Source organism: Engystomops pustulosus, chromosome 2 (assembly GCF_040894005.1).
Source record: "Engystomops pustulosus chromosome 2, aEngPut4.maternal, whole genome shotgun sequence".
In the NCBI taxonomy this organism is placed as follows: Eukaryota; Metazoa; Chordata; class Amphibia; order Anura; family Leptodactylidae; genus Engystomops; species Engystomops pustulosus.
The window spans coordinates 133547114-133572044 of NC_092412.1; the positions used below are offsets into that span (position 1 = coordinate 133547114).

General features: G+C 43.7%; 1 protein-coding gene across 3 annotated transcripts in view; it reads right to left on the minus strand.

Annotated features, from left to right (window-relative positions):
- VAV1 (vav guanine nucleotide exchange factor 1) overlaps window positions 1-24931 on the minus strand; it is a 62088-nt gene that overhangs the window by 30671 nt on the left and 6486 nt on the right. For all 3 annotated transcript variants that reach the window (XM_072136515.1, XM_072136514.1, XM_072136513.1), the window contains exons 2-7: window positions 14829-14945; window positions 2834-2892; window positions 2639-2704; window positions 469-589; window positions 244-336; window positions 49-117 (exon numbers count right to left, since the gene is read on the minus strand). In XM_072136515.1, coding sequence (XP_071992616.1) covers window positions 49-117; window positions 244-336; window positions 469-589; window positions 2639-2704; window positions 2834-2892; window positions 14829-14945 — 525 coding nt within the window. The remainder of the gene's footprint in view (window positions 1-48; window positions 118-243; window positions 337-468; window positions 590-2638; window positions 2705-2833; window positions 2893-14828; window positions 14946-24931) is intronic.

Below are 24931 nucleotides of genomic sequence, written 5' to 3' on the forward strand. Positions count from 1 at the left end.
TTTATTTGAAAGCCAGTACCTACAGACATACATAATATATGCAATTACCTCTATATTGATGAATATGTCACTCATTTTATCTCTGCGAAGAAAATTCTGAAGGGGCTTCATAAAAAACTGAAAAGGAAAGACAATCCTGTAAGTCTTATCAACACTTCAGCACAATATCATCACAGACATCTTAATCTTGAGCTTTTACACAACAATTTTGTATATTAACTCACTTCATATACTAATCATTACCTGGCAGATTGATCCAAGGGTATCTGTGTACTTTTCCTCTGTCTGGTACAACTCCTGGAGGCAGCACCTCTTCATGTCATCTGTAGTCATTCTCTGTATTCAGTGTAAGAGGATATCAATATATATTTATGTAATGGGATACAAGAATATTGGTCACTTTACATGAATATTGTTTACTTTGTTTGCTGCACATACAGGCACCAAAAGTAGTAACTTATACTTTACCCCATCTCTTGGTGGCGGTGGTTGCTCATCACCCTTCATAAGTACTTCATATATTTCATTGCCTTCCTCTTCATCCAAATCAACACAATCATAAAGGTCTTCATCTTCCTCCCCAGTGTCACTGTGATATATGATTCACATACAAGTGATACAATTCGAGAAATATGAGTGCTGTGTTCTTTTTAATAATTATGGACACTGAGACAATATGAAGAAATATAATCGTATATAATCTTGTAGCAAAAAAGTAGTGTAGCCCATAGTAATTATACATCTATCAGCTATGATTTTAATGGAATAATCTGTCTAAACTTCATAGGGCACATTGGAAAAATAGAGTAAAATGTTGGTTGGCTGCAACAGGCAACATTTATTAGTACAGCAGGGAAATCTTATGAAAATGCTACCGCAATGCGCAAATGCAGCTATATGAAAACCTATTGACAGTTAAGAATGATTTCTCATGATGCCTATTCATGTATAGTCCTGCTGCTACTATAGAATGTGATGTACTGAGGAAGCAATCACTATTGGAACATCAAAAAAAAAGTGCACAGCCTAAACAGAAGTCCACTACAAATGGTGACAGGAAGGGAGCACTATATACTGATTAAACCTGCTAACATCAATAGACAATATGCCCCTCATGATACTATAAATGCCTGCTAAGAATTACAGTTCACTTTGTATCATATAGATATGTTCATTGCATAGGTCAAGTCAATATCATTGGTTACAATGTCTTGTGGTTTCATATTCTAAAAAACAAATTCTGGGTACTCCTCCTGTCTGTTATCCGGAAAATGCTTCTAAATGCTGCAGTCCCACTGACCTTGGACTTTGTATATAAGATGGCAGCTGATGGCTGTGTCAAGCAGCAGCATCTTTATTTCTCTATTAAATAGTTTTAGGCTTCTGGACCATTATACAAGCTGTTGTACATCTTTTCTCAGCCCCCCCCCCCTCCTGCCTCATCTTCATAGATTTTAAACTCTTGTGCCTACTGTTTCATATGACTGTTGTTACTCTGTAATGTAATATTATATTTGTACATGTTCCCCAGAATCAGTAAAGCGCTTCGGAATTTGATGTCGCTATATAAATAAAGATTATTATTATTAGATTCCAAACAATCCATTAAAGCTACGCGCTACTAAAGCATCCATAAACTGACCATTCTTCTTGTCTCCATGTGAAAGAACCACCACAAAACTCTCACTTGGTTACATTTTGCCCATAAACCTGATCTGGTACATTTGGTTTATAATTGATATATCACACAGATCAGATTACCGGTAGTTTTACCAATATATCAAGTTTTTGTTAAAAAAAAAAACATGTACACAAATAAATTCTAGGAAAAGCCATAGTTATAATACAAAAAATCATTTGGGGTGGAAGTTACTTGCTTCCTCTTCTAACACCTACCAACAAAATCCAGCCAACTTAAACACTTAATTATGCTAAACAATGTATTTATTGAATACATAAATAACTATAAATATGCAGGAACACCTTTCCTCTACTACTAACATTTCATCATAAAACAGGTAAAGGAAAAGGTAAGACAGGGTAAGGAAGATTTATCCCCTTAATGTGGTGTGACAAAATAGTATGTCACAGTGCTGGTAAGGATGTATGAGGAGGGCTTATGGGCATAGATACCAGTTGTTTGCACTAACACCAGCACCAATTGCTAGTGTTAAACCCTATAAATGATTAGGGCAATCCTGGCTCGGATCTTTGCTATTTGTGGTAATCAGTTACCATAACAGCTGGGGGTGTCCCCGAGACTCCCCAAGGCCTGTCATTCAGCGCCATCTGCCACAGACGACCCGGAAAAATCCCATATACTGCAATATATGGTATGGAATAAAGCAAAAAAAATTAATGAATAAATAAAATTCCAAATCACCCCCTGTTTACCTAGCTCAGAAATATAAATAAACAAACATAAACCTATTATACTGCCATGTCCCAAAATTCCACGCCTATCATAATATAAAAACGAAACCCTGTATCTGAAAATATCGCTAAAAACTGAAACACAAAAACCAAAAAGGGCATCCGTTGGAAGGGGTTAAAGGACCATTCCAGAAAATATGTGAATATTCAGAAACAGCAGAATATGTTTTTTCTTTTAATTAACTCTGGATTTTATAGAACTTACTCAATTTGATCAGAAAGACCACTGTAGATGTCATCATCTGTTTCATAATCCTCGGTAGGGAATGGCCTGAGAACAAAAAGTCGTGAGTCATTATATCATTATATAGCACAGCACTGTCATAATTTGGCACCTCCTGGGGAAAAAAATTAAAACTAAATGTAAAAGAATAAAAAAACAAAAAGAAAACATACTTACAAAATGCCTTTACTCTGTGCAATCTGTGTCCAGGATAACATGGACAGAGTATTGATAACCTAAATCCAAAAAAAACAAACAGAAATGGTTAGTTATTGAACAAAACAAGTGAATTTTATAGACATTAAAGGGCATCTACCACCAGGATGAAGGACTGTATGCAAATGATCCTGAGGGCCTCCAGGCTCCATAGGTGTTAACAGGTGAAATTTGCAATAGCTGCCTATGGCCTGCTCGGAAAATGGTGTAGCAACCAGACACATATCTGCTTTCATATTGCCTTCTTTTTCTCAATTAACGTCAGAGGATGCTTTCAAAGGTGACTTGTCCTATGTGACTTGTCCCCTGACTGGCCAAAGTTTGTATTGTAACTCCAACAATTCTGGTCCAGTAGCTAGTGCCGAGGAACAGGCGAGCGCTGGAATGCTTGAACAAGAAGACAGAGCAGAGTAAATAGACCATATTTTTGGTTACCCCTGCCCAAGCCCCAGGTAGTATTCCTGGTTTTCCATCAGTTTAGGGGTGCTATGTATAACATAATTTGTTTAGGGAATTGGATCATAGAATTACTGTATATACTCGAGAATTAGCTCATCCGAATAAAAGCCGAGGCACCTAAATTTCCACAAAGAAACTGGAAAAACCTATTGACTACAGCCCCTTTTTTGTATCAGACGTTCATATTCTCGGAATACCCCTTTAATTCTTTTTCTGGCTGTCTTAATTGAAGACGCAGGGCTCTAAAAAATTTGGAAACATGTCAGTTGATTTTCACTGATGTGGATCATGGAAGGCAATAGAAGTAAATCGGTCTGCAAAAAAAACGATGAAACTTCAATTTATGTTTCACTGATGAGGCTGAGAAACCCAGTGTGATGTTTTCAAAGCAATGCTAAATTATCAGGTTTTTTTTTGGCAGACGTGGAGACAAAACAGAAGCATATGAAAAACAACGGGCGAGCAGCACCATTGCCAATGTGAAACCACCTTAATGTTACTTGCCTGGCCATAGCCCATGCAAGCAAACGGCAGAGCGTGGAGAGAAGGAGGGGTGAGCTGTGGGCGCCATAGCTATATATGGGGACATATATCCTTCCACAAAATTTCGACCTTATATATGTCCACATAACAGCAATGTGAAAGGGGCCTTACAGTGATAGTTATGTGTGTGTTATAAGATTTCATAGCTGAATCCCCAATAAAATGTAGAAAAATTAAGCAATTCTTGTGTATATCACAAAGCTATGAAGTGGCCTCAGGAGTTTAAAATGGCTTAGGCCAAAATATGCCCAGGGGTATAATCTAGCCTAGGCCATTCTAACCCCAGGTATAGTCTGCATTTGGGGTATACTCTTGCATGTTACACTGGAACTGCTTGGTTCAATCCAGGATGGTATGTATGCTTTTATTCTCTAAACATGTAAGAAACGCACTCCTGTGTAGAGAATGAAGTGAGAACAGCAGTCTCCAAGCATGGAGGGGAGAAGTTTACAGTGTTGGAGGAGTTTACTACACAAAATAGAGCAGCAAATCGTAACCAGACTGTTAAAGCTCCTAAGTTGGCATTCACTACATGTCATTTCTGTCAAGATCTGAATGAAATCAAATATTCTCATTGAATACTTTGTTCTGTACAATGTTAAATGTACTGACAACCAAATCACAAAATATAATCAATGGAAATCAATTTTGTTAACCAACAGAGGCCTGGATGTGGAGTCACACACAAAGTGAAAAACACACTATAGGCTGATCCATCTTTGATGTAATATCCTTAAAACAAGTCAAAATGAAGCTTAGTATTGTGTGTGGCCTCCACGTACCTGTATGACCTCCCTACAAAGCCCTATATGCTCCTGATGAGGTTGCGGATGGTCTCCTGAGGGATGTTCTCCCAGACCTGTACTAAATCATCTGCCAACTAGACAGTCTGTGGTGCAACATGATATTGGTGGATGGAGTGAGGACCAGCGCGTCTGTCCATAGCTTCATTGCCTTCATCTTGCAGGAACCGATGAAACACTCCAGCATTGAATTGTCCTGCATTAGGAGGAACCCAACCACACCAGCATATGGTCTCACAAGGGGTCTGAGGATCTCATCTCAGTACCTAATGGCAGTCAGGCTACATCTCGCGAGCACATGGAGGGTTGTGTGGCTCTGTAAAGAAATGCCACCCCACACCATTACTGACCCGCAGCCAAAACGGTCATGCTGAAGGATGTTGCAGGCAGCAGATTGCTCTCCATGATGTCTCCAGACTCATGCCTGTCACATGTCCTCAGTGTGAACCTTTTTTCATCTGTGAAGAGCGCAGGATGCCAGTGGAGAGTTTGCCAATCTTCGAGATCTTTCGCAAATGCCAAGCGTCCTGCACAGTGTTGGGCTTTGAGCCCAACCCCGCTCTGTGTACCTCATACCATCCTCTGACAGTGCTCCTCCTGTTCCTTCATGAACAAAGATGGAGGTAGCGTTCCTGCTGCTGGGCTGTTGCCCTCCTACGGCCCCCTCCACATCTCCTGGTGTACTGGCCTGTCTCCTGGAAGCGCCTCCAGCCTCTTGACACTACCAAACAGACACAGCAAACCTTCTTGCCACAGCTCGCATTGTGCCATCCTGGATGAGCTGCGCTACCTGAGAGGCTTGTGTGGGTTGTAGAGTCTGCCTCATGCTACCATGAGTGTGAAAACACCACCAACATTCAAAACTGACCAAAACATCAGCCAGGAAGCATTGGGACTGAGAAGTGATCTGTGGTCCCCACCTGCAGGACCACTCCTTTATTGAGTGTGTCTTGCTAATTGCCTGTGAAATTGATTGTCAATCAGTGTTGCTTCCTAAGTGGACAGTTTGATTTCACAGAAGTTTGATTAACCTGGAGTTATATTGTGTTGTTTATAGGGAGGCTCCCTATGTTCCCATAGAGAATAGTGTACACATTGCCAAAGAGTTTTTATAGTAAAACTGACTTTAAAAAAAAAAAAAAGATTATTTAAAGTTCACCTTTTTGTATGAAGAGCTGTGTCCCTAGTCCAATGTGAGAAGCTGTACCTGCCTCCACCATCCGGAAACCGCTCCGTCATGCATCAATTTAAAATGGGAAAAAACCTCCCATGTCCCCTATTTCTACTCTCTCCAATGCTTCCCCCCTCAGGAAGTCATACATGTCTGCATCCCTTCTCACTGTCCCCTCCCATGGGTCTATGGACACCGCTCTGCATACAAAAACTTATACTTTGACCTAACTTTTTTTTTTTTTTCAGAATGAGATAGTTTTACTATAAAAACTCTTTGGGAATGTATACACTATTCTCTGGGGGGGAGCCAGAAAAATGGCTCCTGATGACAGCTTCCCTTTAATTTTTCAAGAAGTGTACTTTAGAGGATCTGTGTAGGGTATGTTTATGTGTATAGTTCAGAAGGCTGTTGCTGTTGCATCCAGGTAAAAACATGATGCCTTCTGGAGTTATGGACCTGTGTAGTGTGTGGTGCCACTTTTACATTATTTTCCAGGACAACTTCCCAATATATCTCTGTACATGATGGACTGTATGGAAGCATCAGAAAGAAGGGAGCACTGCATACAACCCCTCAGACTGTCTATACCATTTTATGGTTTCATACATCATTGAGATATGACATCAGGCCCTTCTGTACTGCTGCGCAATTATACAGTAGACTGGAGTTTCCCAGCAGTTGCTGAAAAAAGCAGCGGTAACAGGAAGTGAGCGAAACCCACACAGGAACTGAAACAACAGCCTGTGTCTCGCTATGTGTTCTCACAGCCCTTAGTGGATATTCACATAGATGGAGGATTGTGGTCACTTAGCACTGAAGTCGTATTCAGGCTACAGTCTCTAAAACATATGCAGAGAAACAAGTGATCACTAGACTCCTCATCTTTCCAGGTGAAAGGAATTAAAATATAGGCAAATATTGAGCCAGATTTTTGTTCCTCCACTGTCTACTATCGCTCATTGCTTGGTGATATACTCAGCAAAGTTATAATCATGAGTGCTAATAGCGAGATATATATTATACACATGTATCAAATGTAAACATACTACAAATTAAAAGGGCTGCTCCACATTAATGACATCCCTTTTCATAATAATAACAATAATAATAATAATAATAATAATAATAATAATAATAATAAGCTTTATTTATATAGAGCCATCATATTCTGTAGCGCTTTACAAATAATATGGGACATATACAAATATAATATTACATTACAGAGTACAAGCGGTCATATGGAACAATAGGAGAGGGGGTCCAGGTCGTAGCTTACAGTCTATGAGGATAAGGGGGTGACACAAGAGGTATAAGAGCTTGTATAATGGTCAAAAAGCCTAAAACAATTTAATAGAGAAACAAAGATGCTGCTGCTTGAACCAGCCATCAGCTTCCATCTTATATACAAAGTCCAAGGTCAGTGCGACTGCAGAGAAGCTCCTGGAGCTTGGTATCTGGTGTTTTCCGGATAACAGATGGGAGGATGACACAGGATGGGTTAGTAACAAAAGATTTGAAGTTTTATGCAGTTAGGGAATGTGATATGCTTGCCTAAAGAGATGGGCTTTAAGAGCACGTTTGAAGCTTTGGAGGTTGGATATTATTCTAATAGTCTGGGTTAGGGAATTGAAGAGAATTGAACATAGTCCACACTTCTGGTACATTCAAAAATTTACACGGATATGGTAAATGAGTCTGTTTAAGAGGCTACATAACCACACATTGTAGTGCCTAAAGATTAATGTGTGGCGTCTTATTCATGATCCTGAGAATTGGTGCAGCTTGGAAAAAGGCCTGTAAATGCGAATGAGAGGTTTGAATTAATATAGCAAATAATCTTTGATCACTGGCAGATAAAAGAGCACGGGTTAGGCGATAGACTTAGATGAGAGAGGAGGGAAAGGGAGGTGCAGCGCTTTGTGGATGAGGGTGATTATTTTAAACTGCATTTGGAAGGAGACAGACAACCAGTGCAGTGTCTGAAAAAAAAACTGGTGGCATCCGTGTAGCGTTCAGTCTGCAAGACAAGCCTGGCTGCTGCATTAAGGATAGATTGGAGAGGAGAGAGAGATAAGTGAGTGGAAGACCAATTTCTAGTGAGTTACAGTGGTCTTGGCGAGAGTGAATCAGAATGACAATTAGCATTTTAGATGTTTCAATTGTAAGAAATGGTGAGATTCTAGAGATGTTTCTGAGATGCAAGCGGCAAGAGAGAGCGACATATTGAATATGTGGTATAAAGGAGAGGTCAAAGTCCAGCACAACCAAGAGACAGCAGGTCATGGTGATCCCACAGGCAAAGATTGAGAGGTCATAGTTTGGTTGGTTAGTAGATGATGAAAAGACAAGAAATTCAGTCTTAGAAAGATTAAAGGGGTATTCCAAGAGTAAGAAAAAGCTTCTGTGCCTCTGTAAACAAACAGGTACACAACAAGGAGGGGCTGCGGCGCAGGACACAGGAAGTGCCGATCGAGATAAGTACAAGTTAAATTTTTTTGTGCAACCAAGCCAACTCACAATTTTTTCTTACTCTTGGACAACCCCTTTAAGTTTCAAGGAAAGAGAGAACATTGTCACAGTCTATGGGGATTAGTCCCTTAGGACTAAGTAAGTGGACTCCCTGGACCACCACGGGAGATAACAACCTCAGCCGCACCCAGGCGCCGGAGTCTAAGTGAACTCCTGGTCTTCGCCAGAGCCCGCCGCAAAGCGGGATGGTCTTGCTGCGGTGGGAGTCACCAAGTCGCTCTGCGGGTGTGACTAGACCCGCGGTGGCAGCCAAGGTAGGGACACGGGGACCACGGATGGCAGGCAGGACCATGGATGGCAGGCAGGACCACGGATGGCAGGCAGGACCACGGATGGCAGGTAGGACCACGGATGGCAGGCAGGACCTCGGATGGCAGGCAGGACCACGGATGGCTGGCAGGACCTCGGATGGCTGGCAGGACCTCGGATGGCTGGCAGGACACCAGGACCGCCACAGGATACCAGGACCGCCACAGGATACCAGGACCGCCACAGGATAACACGGAACAAGGGAACACAGGAAACCAGGAACACGGGAACACCACGGAAATCACAGAATCCACAGAGGCGTCTGGAAACGCTCGGGAACACAGAGGGCTTTCTCTTCAGTAATAGGATATGAAGATCCGGCAGGGGATGCTGGGAGTAGCCTGGCTATATAGCAGAGCCAGGTATGCCAGCACCAATAAGGAGGACGCTGGCCCTTTAAATTCTTAGAGAGTAGGCGCGCGCGCGCCCTAGCAGCGGGAGCGCGCAGCCTACACAGGAGACAGACCTGCGGCCTGGACGGGACCGTGATGGAGCCAACAGGAGCCGGGACAGGTAAGTACTGACCCAAGGGTAATGTGACAGTACCCCCCCCCCTTAGGGCCCCTCTTCTCTTCTTCTTCAGCCCGCTGTTCTTCCTTCTTCGTCTCCTCCAATTCTTCTTGATGATAAGTCACCTTAAGGGGAGAGCAGGCACCGAGAAGACTTGGGAAGCAGGCTGGGTTGACTCTAGGCACACCGATGAGGCCTCAGGGGAGGCCGGTGGAGGCTCTGGAGTGGTCTCAGGGGAGGCCGGTGGAGGCTCTGGAGTGGCCTCAGGGGAGGCCGCTGGAGGCTCTGGAGCGGCCTCAGGGGAGGCCGGTGGAGGCTCTGGAGCGGCCTCAGGGGAGGCCGGTGGAGGCTCTGGAGCGGCCTCAGGGGAGGCCGGTGGAGGCTCTGGAGGCCGCGTAGTCAAGGAAGCAGCACTGGCAAGCTGCGGAGGCTGGGACGAATTCTGGAGAGCCACGGGAACAGCACTGGCAAGCTGCGGAGCCACGGGAGCAGCACTGGCAAGCTGCAGAGCCACTGGAGCAGCACTGGCAAGCTGCGGAGCCACGGGAGCAGCACTGGCAGGCTGCAGAGCCACGGGAGCAGCACTGGCAAGCTGCGGAGCCACTGGAACAGCACTGGCAAGCTGCGGAGCCATGGGAACAGCACTGGCAAGCTGCGGAGCCACGGGAACAGCACTGGCAAGCTGCAGAGCCACTAGAGCAGCACTGGCAAGCTGCGGAGTCACGGAAGCAGCACTGGCAAGCTGCAGAGCCATGGGAGCAGCACTGGCAAGCTGCAGAGCCACGGGAGCAGCACTGGCAAGCTGCAGAGCCACGGGAGCAGCACTGGCAAGCTGCGGAGCCACGGGAGCAGCACTGGCAAGCTGCGGAGCCACGGGAGCAGCACTGGCAAGCTACAGAGCCACGGGAGCAGCACTGGCAAGCTGCTGAGCCACGGGAGCAACACTGGCAAGCTGCTGAGCCAAGGGAGCAGCACTGGTAAGCTGCAGAGCCACTGGAGCAGCTGTGGGAGCTGCGGAGACACTGGAGCAGCTCTGGAAAGCTGCGGAGCCAGAGGAGCAGCTGCTGGAAGCTGCAGAGACACTGGAGCAGCTGCAGGAAGCTGCGGAGACACTGGAGCAGCTGCTGGAAGCTGCGGAGACACTGGAGCAGCTGCGGGCAGCTGCGGGAAGCTGCAGAGCCAGAGGAGAAGCTGCGGGAAGCTGCGGAGACACTGGAGCAGCTGCTGGAAGCTGCGGAGGCTTGGGCGCCACTGGAGCAGCTCTGGGAAGCTGCGGAGGCTTGGGCGCCGCTGGAGCAGCTCTGGCAAGCTGCGGAGGCTTGGGCGCCGCTGGAGCAGATCTGGAAAGCTGTGGAGGTTTGGGCGATGCTGGAGCAGATCTGGGAGGCAGTGGAGACACTGGGGACACCGGGACCAAGCTGGACAGGCGAGGTAGCCGAACTTGAGGTGGTTCAAACCTGGACTCTAGCCAGGAACTTGGTATGGGAAACCATGTCCGGGTCACCACTATCCAATAGGGGGGTAGCCCAGGCCAGGGCCTCTCCAGAGAGCAGACAGTAGATGAACGCCACCCTAGAGCGTTCGGAGGGGTACTGGGAGGATAACAGTTCAAGGTGCTGCGAGCACTGGGAAATAAATCTCCGGCACAATTTGGGGTTGCCATCAATTTTGTCCGGCAAAAAATTTTCGGGTCCAGTCTCTACTGCCAAAAAACATTGCGGGATGACTGAAGCAACGGGAGGAGTCAATCTGGGAGGCAATCATCCGAAGAGTGGCAGCAAGTTTGTCCAAGAGTTCCTTTTGGACAGCAATCTCTTGGGACTGCCGGCCGATGGTGCTAGGGAGGTCACCCAGTAGCAGGTACGGATCCTCGACACAGTCCATGGCTTTTGCAGGATACAAGACCTTGGCGGAGTCCATGGCCGGATCCTACTGTCACAGTATATGGGGATTAGTGCCTTAGGACTAAGTAAGTGGACTCCCTGGACCACCGCGGGACATAACAACCTTAGCCGCACCCGGGAGCGGAGTCTAAGTGAACTCCTGGTTTTCGCCAGAGCCCGCCGCAAAGCGGGATGGTCTTGCTGCAGAGGGAGTCACCAGGTCGCTCTGCGGGTGTGACTAGGCCCGCAGTGGCAGCCAAGGTAGGGACACGGGGACCACGGATGGCAGGCAGGACCACGGATGGCAGGCAGGACCACGGATGGCAGGCAGGACCATGGATGGCAGGCAGGACCTTGGATGGCTGGCAGGACCTTGGATGGCTGGCAGGACCTCGGATGGCTGGCAGGATACCAGGGCCGCCACAGGATAACACGGAACAAGGGAACACAGGAAACTAGGAACACGGGAACACCACGGAAATCACAGAATCCACAGAGGCGTCTGGAAACGCTCGGGAACACGGAGGGCTTTCTCTTCAGTAACAGGACATGAAGATCCGGCAGGGGATGCTGGGAGTAGCCTGGCTATATAGCAGAGCCAGGTATGCCAGCACCAATAAGGAGGACGCTGGCCCTTTAAATTCTTAGAGAGTAGGCGTGCGCGGGCGCCCTAGCAGCCGGAGCGCGCGGCCTACACAGGAGACAGACCTGCAGCCTGGACGGGACCGTGATGGAGCCAACAGGAGCCGGGACAGGTAAGTACTGACCCGAGGGTAACGGGGCAGCGGCAGCAGAGCACGGGTGCACCCGCGATCCGCAACATGGATCGCGGGGACACCCGTGACAAAAATGATGTTAGAGACAGCAGAGAGACAATCACTAGTGTTCTGGATTAAGGCAGGGGTGATGTTACGTACAGAAGTATAAAGCTAAGTATCATCAGCATAGACTTGATACTGGAAACCAAATCTGCTGATAGGGCAGTATAGAGGGAAAAGAGAAGAGGACCTAGGACTGAGCCCTGAGAAACCCCGATACTGAGAGGAAGATGAAAAAAGAAAGATTTGGAAAAGGAGACACTAAAAGTGCGGTCAGAGAGATAGGAAGAAAACCAAGAGAGTTTAGTGTCCATTCGGCCAATGGAGTGAAGCATCCTGAGCAGGAGCTGGTCCACAGTTTCAAATGCTGTCGAGAGATCCAGAAGAATGAGGAGAATAAGGAGAGTTGCCTTTGGATTTAGCAGTGAAGAGATCATTGGAGACTTTATAAAGAGTAATTTCCGTGGAGTGCAAAGTACTGCACAATATCTTTAGAAATAAATGGTAATGTACCAAAGTTATATCCTCAGGATTATTTAAATTAGTAATTTTTTTTTTTTTACTTAGATGTTGCAATTTCAAAGAATAAACAGAATAAGCATTGTGTGTATTAATAAAGGTCCCCCTACAAAATACTTTTTTTTCACACCCTTTGGCATTGATGACATCTTCCAAATGTTTCTTGTAGTCATCTATAAGCACTTCTCAGCTGGTATTTTCACCCACTCCTCCTTCAAAGTTCTTGATTGTTTGCAACCCCACTGCATTATGGATCATCTGCCATGCTTAAACGGCTATTCGCACTGATATTCGTCAATAAGAATATATAAATATTCTTAAAATATATACATTTCTTCAATTGCATGTTATAAAAAATAATTACTGTGTGAAAATAATTTCCCATAAATGTAGCCAGGTTGACCCTTAGAAATTAGATAATTGTCCCTAGATGCTTTTTTTATATGCAATGGCCGAGAGTTACTGCATGTCCCACAGATGGGAATACCCCTTTAACTGTCGGTAGAGTGTCCTTTTCCTCACGAGATTCATTACGCCATTTGTAAGGAAACTGATGCATTATTACATTGCCAAATAGCTCTAATTTTGTTCCATCGGTCCACAGAACATTTTTCCAGAAGGATTGTGGTTTGTCAAGGTACCCTTTGACAAAGATCAGTAGTTCCTTTTTATGTCTTTTCTTCAGCAAAGGTTTCTTTTCTGGCCAAGCTCTGCTTGGTTTGGTATCTGTCGTATGTTACTTCTTGAAATCATGACTCCAGACTTTTCCAGGATGGCCTTAAGGTCTTTGGATGTTTGAGGTGGTGTTTTTTCCCATCATTCAAAGACATCTCTTGTAAATATTCCTCTTTCCCCCACATCCAGGGAGATTTTTGACAGTTTCAAACTTCTTAATAACATTGTGCACTGTTGCAACTGGAATACCAAGCTCTTGGAAGATGGTCTGATGCCCTCGGGTAGCATCTCTGTCTCAACATTGTGACAAAGGAACAGGGCCTACCACGTGGAAAGTGTTCCATTTCGAAACACTGAAGTCATCGTTCATTGGCTAATTCATGTCACATAGGCATTGAATCGCTGGTGATTTTAATTTGTGACTTACAACAGGCAAGTCAAAATGTGTTTCTTAAAGGGTGTCACATTTTTCATTCCCATTGTTTTTTGTTTTCAATTATTTAGTATTTGTTTTTATGTATTTAATACAATGTATGCAGATTTCATGCCGTTTCTTGCTTAAAATTACATAACATCAGGTGAAAAAAATATATTAAATCCACTTAAAAACATGCATATTTGATGTGGATTTGTATGCAGATTTTGTGCATGACAATCCACGACGTGTTCAGGTACCTTAAGGGTGACTTATGCAAATATAGGCAGTCCCCGGGTTACATACAAGATAGGGTCTGTAGGTTTGTTCTTAAGTTGAATTTGTATGTAAGTTGGAACTGTATATTTTATCACTGCAATCCCAGCCAGAACTTTTTTGGTGTCTGTGACACAATTGAATTTTAAAAATGTTGGGTTGTCATAAGAATCAAGATTAACACTAAAGCTTCATTACAGACACATTTGATAACTGTTACAGTTGTTTATTGTAGACTAGGACTAAAGTACAATAAATTACCAATATCCAGTGGTCCGTTTGTAACTAGGGGTCGTATGTAAGTCGAGTGTTCTTAAGTAGGGGACCGCCTGTACAGCTATTTTCTATAAATTCATAGTTTGCTTATCCTTAATTTTTTTAAAATTGTGCTAAGCACTAATAAGTGTGCAGTTTTCTTTTTATTTAAGTTTAGTAGAAAAACAATACAAGTAATCCTCAGGTTACATACAAGATAGGGTTTTTTTAGGTGTGTCCTTAAGTTGAATTTGTATGTAAGTTGGAACAGGTATACTCTATAAATGTAACTCCAGACAAAAAAAATCCTGGTGAGTTGAATTCCTTAAACACTTGCTTTACCCACAGCCATTTATTCAGTTTTCTATAAGGAGTCCCCCATATTAAGAACACCTTGGTTCTTCTTTCATGCAATTTATTACATACCTATTCTTTTATTTGTTTATTTATAACTACCCTTTCATTATATATTGAGGAGGAACTCTATTTTTACTGTAACCATGCCATGTAAATCTCAGCGCTCATTTGAGCATAATATTTGATTATATTGTTTTATTGTATGCACATTCTGTTTTTATATTATTACATTTATATATACCTTTCATGCAACAAATTCGTATGGTCTAACGAAAATGCCAATACTGTGCTGAAGTGCATTAGATTGCTCACTGGATAAGGGACATTATGTACTCTAACTTATGAGTGTAGGCATATTCTGACACCTTCTTGGACCTAAAACTTTGCAATGTGTCTCAAACTTATCATTCATACAAAGTAAAAGCACATACCTTTCCAAAATCTCTCACATCAAACAGGTCAAAGGCTTCAAACAAGTCAGCTCGCCGCATCCCAAATTTTTCAGTGCAGATTGAAAGGAAGGTTCGGATATTCTTCAAGCAGAGGAACTAGAAGAAAATAAGTGAGTACCGAGTTTATTATTTTTATGTTCTGGGCATACTGGAGCAGGGGGTGGGCAGGCTATATACCAGGGGAATGGGCTTGCTGGCTATATACTGGGGGAAAGGATATACAATGGGGGGCTGGCTGGCTATATTCTGGGGGCAGAGGACTGGCAGGCTATATGCTGGTGGCATGGACAGGCTGGCTAGATACGGGGGGCCAGGAGGAAGTCTCACTATAAACTGGGGGAAAGGGAGCTGGCTGCCATATACTGGGGGCCAGGGGGCTGGCTTATTATGTACTTGGGGGGGGGGGCAAGAGGTGGCTGACTATATGCTGGGGGAAGTAGGTTGCTTGCTATATACTAGGATTTTGACTAGTTCTATACTAGGGACAGGGGAGCTGGCTATATACAGGGGGAGGCTGTGACCACCACATTTCTCACCCTAGGCTTATACTCAAGTGAATAGGCTTTCACAGTTTTTTTGTGGTAAATTCAGGTCCCTAAGCTTATATTCGGGTCAGCTTATACTCAAGTATATATGGTATTTCAACTTGAAACAATGCCAGATATGTTATTTGAAGCTTCCCTTTTTGAAAGAACATATTTACATGAAGCTCACATAGCTCAATAAGCAATGCCTATTTACATCATTTGCTTATTATTTTTATAACTTTTACTTGTGCTACAAATAAAATTTACTAGACATTTATAATATCTGCTTTCACATTATAATTAGAGATGAATGGACGCGAACGCCTATATAAATGAGCCATGGCTTTGTTTGGTCAGGGGTGTGGCCTTGGTTAATCACAGTCATGGCTAGCTAGCGGAGTGCCCAGACAGGAAATTCGGGTCCACTCATGTCTAATCATAATACCAAATATGTCACAACCTTTCATTAGTTACTGGCATCTCTAAGGAATGAAATTGTTTCTAATACTGTATGTGTATTTTCAGACGAGGACCCCTCACAAAATCGGAAAATGCTCATTAGAACCTTAAGTTCTCTGCCTAAGCCCAGTGGGGGGCATTTATTAGTTGTGACACACTTTTTTTTTTATTTTGGGTCCTGATTTTTTTTGTACTGTAATTTTAGATTGTGGAAGACCGCCTTGACTGGTAGACTTACTGTTTGTTGGTATTATTATGTGACAAAAATTTGCCAAAAAACTGTTGGGAAACTAGAAATAAAAAAGGTTGTGAGTAAAAAAAAAAACTAAAATTGTGGCATCGACATATAATGGCCCACATGGCGCAACAACAAAAAAACAGGGCCACCATAAGTATCCATAAAGCAGCAGGTAGTAGCTTTCCAGAATTTATTTATGTGCCCTTGTTAGTAGGTTTGCAAGAAGTACAGGAGAGATGAAAGAGATTGCAGATGTTACAGGTTTATACTACATAGGTCTTTTTAATGTGATTTTTTAAAAATAATATTTTATTCACTTTAATATCAGAACAAACACAGGGCCAATACATAAATATTAATGGCATAAAGCCACTGGTACAAACAGCATAGGCATCGCAGGGCAATTAAATCTAAGCCCCCCCCCCAGCTCCCCAGCTACACAGTTTAGCAAGGTCACTTAGAGGGTGCACTCACACGTGGTGCGTTTTTAAATGTTACAAAGCGTTTGGTTACTCTGGGGGTGCATTCACATGTTTTGTATGTGTCAAAATGTGTGCGTAGAATTGCATTTAATGGTGTAGTAAGGGCACCAAAAAGGCTGACCTCCTGTCTTTGATGTGAGGAGAACTGAGAAGAGTCATTGCATACAGACAATTTGTCAGTAGGTTCGAATAAATGCTACTATTCACAGGCCCCTGCAAGACCTGTTCTCCAAAACCACCATTAGCCATCTGCTTCAGGTGCTGGGAATTTGCTTGCAGAGATGCCGAAGCATGAAATGCTGCAGTAAGTTGGCTCTCAGCTGCAGTGACACATGTGTCCAGACCTGCTTGCAATCTTTTAGGTCAGTCAGTATGTACTGCAGCACAGCAGTAAGCTTGTCTGGTGGTCTTCCATGGAAAAAATCAGGCCAGCTAAGGGTTGATTCGGGCTCGTGGAGCTACTCTGGAGGATTGAGAGGCACCATCTTGTGTGGAGTTTGCTGCTTAGCAGATTGATGAGCACTGCCACTATGGAATCTCCGCCTGCCACAAGGCATGTAATGCTCCATCAACTTATGCCCTAGCCTTCCGAGAATGATTTCCCGGGGAGGGTTGAGTATCTGTGGGAGAATGTAGCAATCAACAACTGAACAATGATGGGGGCACAGAGGAGCTTCTCACCATGCTGTCATCTCTGCTAGTGCCAGAACCTGAAGTCCTTCATGTCATTTTTATATAATATTCAAATATATATGCAATGCTTATGTCTATTTTACCAACCTTGAAAATGGTTGTAAATAGTGGACAAATGCTTTAAAACAGTTTTTTTAATGGATTATAAGAATGATCAGAATTATCTGTTGCCGGTTTCGTTTCACAATGGTGCACGATTTGTTGCAGATTTGATGCAGATTTTCACTATCCCATAAACTTTAATTTAAAAAAACACATGCAAAAATTTGCAAAGACGCACAAGAAAAGTAACATGATTGTTATTTTATTTTCCACAATGAGCATCAATTTCAGTGCGACAATAGAGGACAATTTCATGAGCATTGTCTACATCATTTTTTTTCCAAATCACATTCACTTTAAAGCTACTTTATTACACTACGGATGATACGCACCAAAATCAGCAATGTTACGCATTCTGTGCGGAAACCGTGTGATTTCAATGGATTTCAAAGTTGACAGTCGAGTTTTCCTCTATTCAGTTGCAGCGTATTGTAGATTAAATGAGGTTAAATCTTATGGTACCAATGAAGTTTGTTCCATATTGTTCATTTAATAAAATTGGTTCTTACACTATATTTTATACTAAGTTTGGTTCTAGTAAAATATCTATGTGGGAACCTTGATTCTGTATTTAATTAGGTTTTCAGACCATATTTTTGTACTTCGCTTGGCTCTGGTGAAATATCTGTGTAGTAAGCATCATTCTAGTATAACTTTTTAATAAGTTTGGGTCTCATACCATACTTATTCAATAAGCTTAGCTCTGGTACCATTTCTAATAAAAAGAAAATAGTACAAACATAAACTTTAGTTATCGGTGCTCTACTTCTAAAAGGTCATTCAAGTTCAAATGCAGTCCAAATGGTTGATACTCTCACTAGTCCACTTTAGCCAGCAATAGTGGAACATCTAGGATCTTTTCAGCTTCCAAACAATAAAATCTTGCCTCTGTCCAAAACGCTATTACATCTGCAATTCTTAGCCAAGCCAATTCTTGTGATTGTGTTCCTGGCCTTTAATTAAGCCATGAGGTGACATCTTCTCCATACCTGCAATGCCTTAGAGCAGTGATGGAGAACCTTTCGGAGACAGTGCCCAAACAACAACCAAAATCCATGTTTTTACCGGTAGCAGTAACTTATTGCTAACTCTTCCCCCACATCTTTCAATCATATCAGCCCCTTAGGCCACCAATACAGTTAAAAGGAGGAGGGCAAATTCAGACTCTAATTGTAGCTTCTCTCCAGGGTCTCTCTGTAGAGGATGAATTTGCAGATATTGCAGTTCTGTCAACACCTTCTCACTTTTCCCACAGTTCCCATCATCCAATGAAGTGTCGCTTTAAAATAGCACTAAGAGCAGCATCTCTTAAGTTGCCTGGGACTGCAAGAATATTTGGAGGATTTGGTCCTATTTAGTAAACTCTATCCTGGGCTGAGTGCCCACAGAAATGTCTCCAGGTGCCACCTCTGGCACCCGTGCCATAGGTTCACCACCACTGCCTTAGAGGCTGTGTTCACACACAGTGTCTGAATTATAGAGAAGCTTGTCCTGACCATAGATGCATTTTCATTGTAACAATTGCGACCGGCAACAAGCATCACATGTTTTGCATGTAAACAATTCAAAACACATAGGGGGAGATTTATTACTGGTGTTGAAGCGGTGCAAGAATTTGCGATTTTAACAGTGACTACGCCACCTCCACGATATGTTGGCGGGGAGGGGTGTAGACGGGCAGCGGCCGGTGGAAAGGACAGGCTGCTTTCCTTTGCTGGTTTCTATGGTTGGACCTGGCATAGTTTTTCCCGGCGGGCCGAAGCCTCTTGATGTATCCCGCGGGACACAGAGGGGCACGGCCCCTATCATACACCAGCGGTGTAAATATTCCCCTTGTTCCTTGTCACAAGCGATGCAGTAGAGAAGAATCTATAAATCGGTCCCTCCCAGCAGGCTCTGAGTTGCCATGCAAAATGCAATTGTCCTGACCCCATTGAATGGGGAACAGCAATCACTATATACTGCCCCCAGCAATAACCATATACAGCCTCCCCACTAATCACTGTATACAGCTCCCCCAGTATACAGCAATCACTGTATACAGCTCCCCCAGCAATAACTGTATACAGCTCCCCGAGCAATCACTGTATACAGGGCCGCATCTGCCATGAGGCGAGATGAAAATCTCGCTTCAGGTGGCAGAACGCGGGTCGCTGTAAAGGGCGGCGATATTTGCCGCTCTAATGTGGGTGATTCGGGTGCCCGTTGCTGCCCGAATTGCCCACCAGCTAAATAAATCGCGCCTGTCTCTGTGTTGTGCATATATATGGGGCCATAATCCTTTTATCTAGGGGGGGGGGGTGCTGTGCATATACACTCACCGGCCACTTTAATAGGTACACCTGTCCAATTGCTCGTTAACACTTAATTTCTAATCAGCCAATCACATGGCGGCAACTCAGTGCATTTAGGCATGTAGACATGGTCAAGACAGTCTCCTGCAGTTGAAACCGAGCATCAGTATGGGGAAGAAAGGTGATTTGAGTGCCTTTGAACGGCATGGTTGTTGGTGCCAGAAAGGCTGGTCTGAGTATTTCAGAAACTGCTGATCTACTGGGATTTTCACGAACAACCATCTCTAGGGTTTACAGAGAATGGTCTGAAAAAGAAAAAACATCCAGTGAGCGGCAGTTCTGTGGGCGGAAATGCCTTGTTGATGCCAGAGGTCAGAGGAGAATGGGCAGACTGGTTCGAGCTGATAGAAAGTGACTCAAATCGCCACCCGTTACAACCAAGATAGGCAGAAGAGCATCTCTGAACGCACAGTACGTCGAACTTTGAGGCAGATGGGCTACAGCAGCAGAAGACCACACCGGGTGCCACTCCTTTCAGCTAAGAACAGGAAACTGAGGCTACAATTTGCACAAGCTCATCGAAATTGGACAGTAGAAGATTGGAAAAACGTTGCCTGGTCTGATGAGTCTCAATTTCTGCTGCGACATTCGGATGGTAGGGTCAGAATTTGGCGTCAACAACATGAAAGCATGGATCCATCCTGCCTTGTATCAACGGTTCAGGCTGGTGGTGGTGGTGTCATGGTGTGGGGAATATTTTCTTGGCACTCTTTGGGCCCCTTGGTACCAATTGAGCATCGTTGCAACGCCACAGCCTACCTGAGTATTGTTGCTGACCATGTCCATCCCTTTATGACCACAATGTACCCAACATCTGATGGCTACTTTCAGCAGGATAATGCGCCATGTCATAAAGCTGGAATCATCTCAGACTGGTTTCTTGAACATGACAATGAGTTCACTGTACTCAAATGGCCTCCACAGTCACCAGATCTCAATCCAATAGAGCATCTTTGGGATGTGGTGGAACGGGAGATTCGCATCATGGATGTGCAGCCGACAAATCTGCGGCAACTGTGTGATGCCATCATGTCAATATGGACCAAAATCTCTGAGGAATGCTTCCAGCAGAATTGAGGCAGTTCTGAAGGCAAAAGGGGGTCCAACCCGTTACTAGCATGGTGTACCTAATAAAGTGGCCGGTGAGTGTATATGGGGCCATAATCCTTTTGTTCTCGGGGGGGGGGGGGGGGGGATGCTGTGCATTTTATATGGGGCCATAATCCTTTTATCTGGGGGGTGGGTGCTGTGCATTTTATATGTGGCCATAATCCTTTTATCTTGGGGGGGGGTGCTGTGCATATATATGGGCCATAATCCGTTTATTTGGGGGGGGGGGTGCTGTGCATATATATGGGGCCATAATCCTTTTATCTTCTGGAGGGGAGGTGCATTTTATATGAGGCCGTAATCCTTTTATCTGGGGGGGGGGGTGCATTTTATATGGGGCCATAATCTTTTTAGTGGGGGTAGGAGGGGGGCTGCTGTTCATTTTATATGGGGCCTTCATACTGTAAGTGACTGTGGTATTTTTAGGGACGCCGGGTGGAGATGCTGCACGGAGCTGAAGCTATCTGGCCGTGAACTCAGCAGTGATACGTAATGGATTGGAGAACCCGGAATAAAGTCCTCCTGATGGAAGAGATTGTCATCTATAAGGTACTAGATGTCACTTATGACTCCCAGAACCTGTAGTCAGTCACACAGTGTCAGGGAGCTGCCTATGGGGATGTTGTTAGTAAAGTTTTCAGAATTTGCTGAACAGGGAGCGGCGAGAAGAGGGGGCAGCATTTTAATATTCGCCTCAGGCAGCAAATATGCTAGAATCGGCCCTGACTGTATACAGCCCCCAGTAATCACTTTATACAGCTCCACTAGAAATCACTATATACAGCTCCCCCAGCAATCAATGTATACAGCTCCCCCAGCAATCACTAAATACCCCTCCCCCAGCAATCACTGTATACCCCTCCCCCAGTAACCAGTGTATACAGCTCCCCCAGCAATCACTGTATACAGCTCCCCCAGCAATCACTGTATACAGCTCCCCCAGCAATCACTGTATACAGCTCCCCCAGCAATCACTGTATACAGCTCCCCCAGCAATCACTGTATACAGCTCGACCAGCAATCACTGTATACAGCTCGCCCAGCAATCACTGTATACAGCTCGCCCAGCAATCACTGTATACAGCTCGCCCAGCAATCACTGTATACAGCTCGGCCAGTAATCACTGTATACAGCTCACCCAGCAACCACTATATACACCCCCTATAATAACTATATGCACCCCTATAATAACTATATACACCCCCTATAACTATATACAGTCCCCTATAATAACTATATACAGTCCCCTATAATAACTATAGAGTCCCCTATAATAACTATATACACCCCCCTATAATAACTATATACAGTTCATCTATTACTATATACACCCCCCTATAATAACTATATACACCCCCAATAATAAATATATACAATCCCCCTATAATAACTATATATACCCCCCTATAACAATTATATACAGATTCCTATTATTGCTATACACCCCCGCCCACATAATAAATATATACAACCCCCCTATGTACAGTCCTAGATAAAATACTAAAATTGTACTCGTCTTCCATCGTTCCCACGATGCGTGCTGTCTTCATCCTCCCTCACGGTGTCAGGGTGGAGAACGGATGTAAACAAAGATGGAGGTGCCCTGCTACAGCCCACGCCGTGAGTCGCAGCACGGTGACGTCACACGCTGAGACGTCACACTCCAAGACGTGACCCTAGCGGCAGGGCGCCGCCATCTTTATTTACATTGGAATGTCTATGGCAGAGCAGGGAACTTATTGTTCCCTCGCTCTGCCATAGACTAAAGGCAGAAACTTCAGCAGGATTTGGCCCGTGGTCCGAGGAGCCCGGCGCCAAATACATTGAATCGCCCCAATTTGGTGGGGGCCCGGGTGCTCCCCCCTATGATCCGGCTCTGCTTAGATGATATTTGTACATTGATTTTAAATATCTATTTCTGCTTAATGCTGAATCTCCGGGAATAAAGAAGTACATATTATCCTGACTATGTCTTGGATAATAGGTTAACATATTCCTTAAAGGGGCATTCCTTTAGTTGTCAGTAAACCCTCCTCCCTCTTATGCTCGCTCTACTCTCAGCGATGATGTAACAGTCTGTCCTTCTGTTACCATAGTAATGATGTGTGTAACTGCCATCACTGCACATTGCCCCAGTGAGATGACGTCTCACCACAACAATGGCCATACTGGATGCACTGCAACCAACTGCTACAGCCAATATTAGTGGTGATCACGTGACCTTCCCAGGCAGGTGCAGGACATGTGATGTGGTCACGTGTCCAGCGGCCATCTTCTGTCCTGTGTCTCCATCATAGTGTATGTCAACAGGGGAGAAAAATTTTAATTACCGTATATTCCGGCGTATAAGACGACTTTTGAAGACAGAAAAATCTTCTGTCTTCCCTGGGGTCGTCTTATACGCCGGTAATCCCGAATGCTAGCACCGATCGCGGGTGTTTTCACAGCGTGGGCTGCCGGCAAAGCTGTCGGCAGCCTCAAAAAGATAGCGGCGCATGGGCGCCGCCATCTTACCTGGGATTGACGCTCCCCGTGACTTCATCGGGGGCGGCGATCCGTCTTCATGGTAGCCTCGGGTCTTCCGAAGACCCGAGGCTATTTCGTTTTAACCCCTTCATTACAATGTGCTGATAGCACATTGTAATGAATGAGGAAAATCCCCATATACTGCCATACTGTAGTATGACAGTATATGGTAGGATCGATCAGACAACCTAGGGTTAAAGTACCCTAGGGAGTCTGAAAAATAGTATAAATAAAAAAAAGTTAAATAAAAAAATAATAAAAAAACCTAAAATTTCAAATCACCCCCCTTTCCCTAGAAATGACATAAATATAAATAAACAGTAAAAATCATAAACACATTAGGTATCGACGCGTCCGAAAATGCCCGATCTATCAAAATCTGATAACGGTTTTTCAATGTGTTTAACCCCATAACGGAAGTCGAAAATGGCACTTTTTTGCCATTTTGAAAAATATAAAAAAATCTATAAAAAGTGATCAAAAGGTCGTACAGTCCTAAAAATTATATCATTGAAAATATTATCAAATTTCGCAAAAAATGACACCACCCACAGCTCCGTACACCAAAGTATAAAAAAGTTATTAGCGCCAGAAGTTGGCAAAATCAAAAAAATAATTTTTGTACAGGAGGTTTTCATTTTTGTAAATGTATGAAAACATTATAAAACCTTTATAAATTTGGTATCCCCTTAATCGTACCGACCCAAAGAATAAAGTAGACATGTCATTTGGGGCGCTCAGTGAAAGACGTAATATCCAAGCCCACAAGAAAATGGCGCAAATGCGTTTTTTCACCATTTTCATTGCATTTGAAATTTTTTTCCCGCTTCTGAGTACATGACATGGAATATTTAATAAAATAAAAATTTAAGGTACAGTATGGTAACATTTACAGTAAAATGGACGATGGTAATGTTGTTGTTGTATGCCTTATGTTTATGAGCGACAGTTTTCCTGCTATATACCTGCATGTCATAAGAATTAAAAAAAGGACCACGATACCCGAATTTGAGTTTGATTCTGTTCCATTCATATTTGTTTAGTTATACGATTGAAGATTATGTTATGACGACACCTGCTAAAATGTACCCTCTCTACAGCTGTTGCGTCTTAAACTTCTGTACATACAAGCCACTTTCGCATAAAGCGAATACTTTGTAACTGTATGCTAAGTAAGCTTTGATCTCATGTATGTACGTTAATTAGCTTTCAATAAAGGAATTTGAAAAAAAAAAAAAAGGACCATGTTAATTTCAAATCTGTTTTTTTTTTTAATTTTTACCGGTGTTTTGTATGCGTTAGAAAAGGGGTAGTCTTATACGGCGAATATATCTTAAACTCTATATTTTAAACAGGAAAGTAGGGGGGTCGTCTTATACACCGGAATATACAGAATCTGAAATCCAAGGGAAATCTGATTCAAAACTTATAAATCAGCATGAATGCCCCAGATGCAGAATCATTTTCATGATTTTCTTTTCTTAAAAAAAAGATGTTTTATAAGTATGCTAGAGCACTTCCCAGGGGCAGGGTGTGACAGTGTAACAGACTCATAAGCATAATTTTAAAAGTTTATTTTAGAAGGAAGAA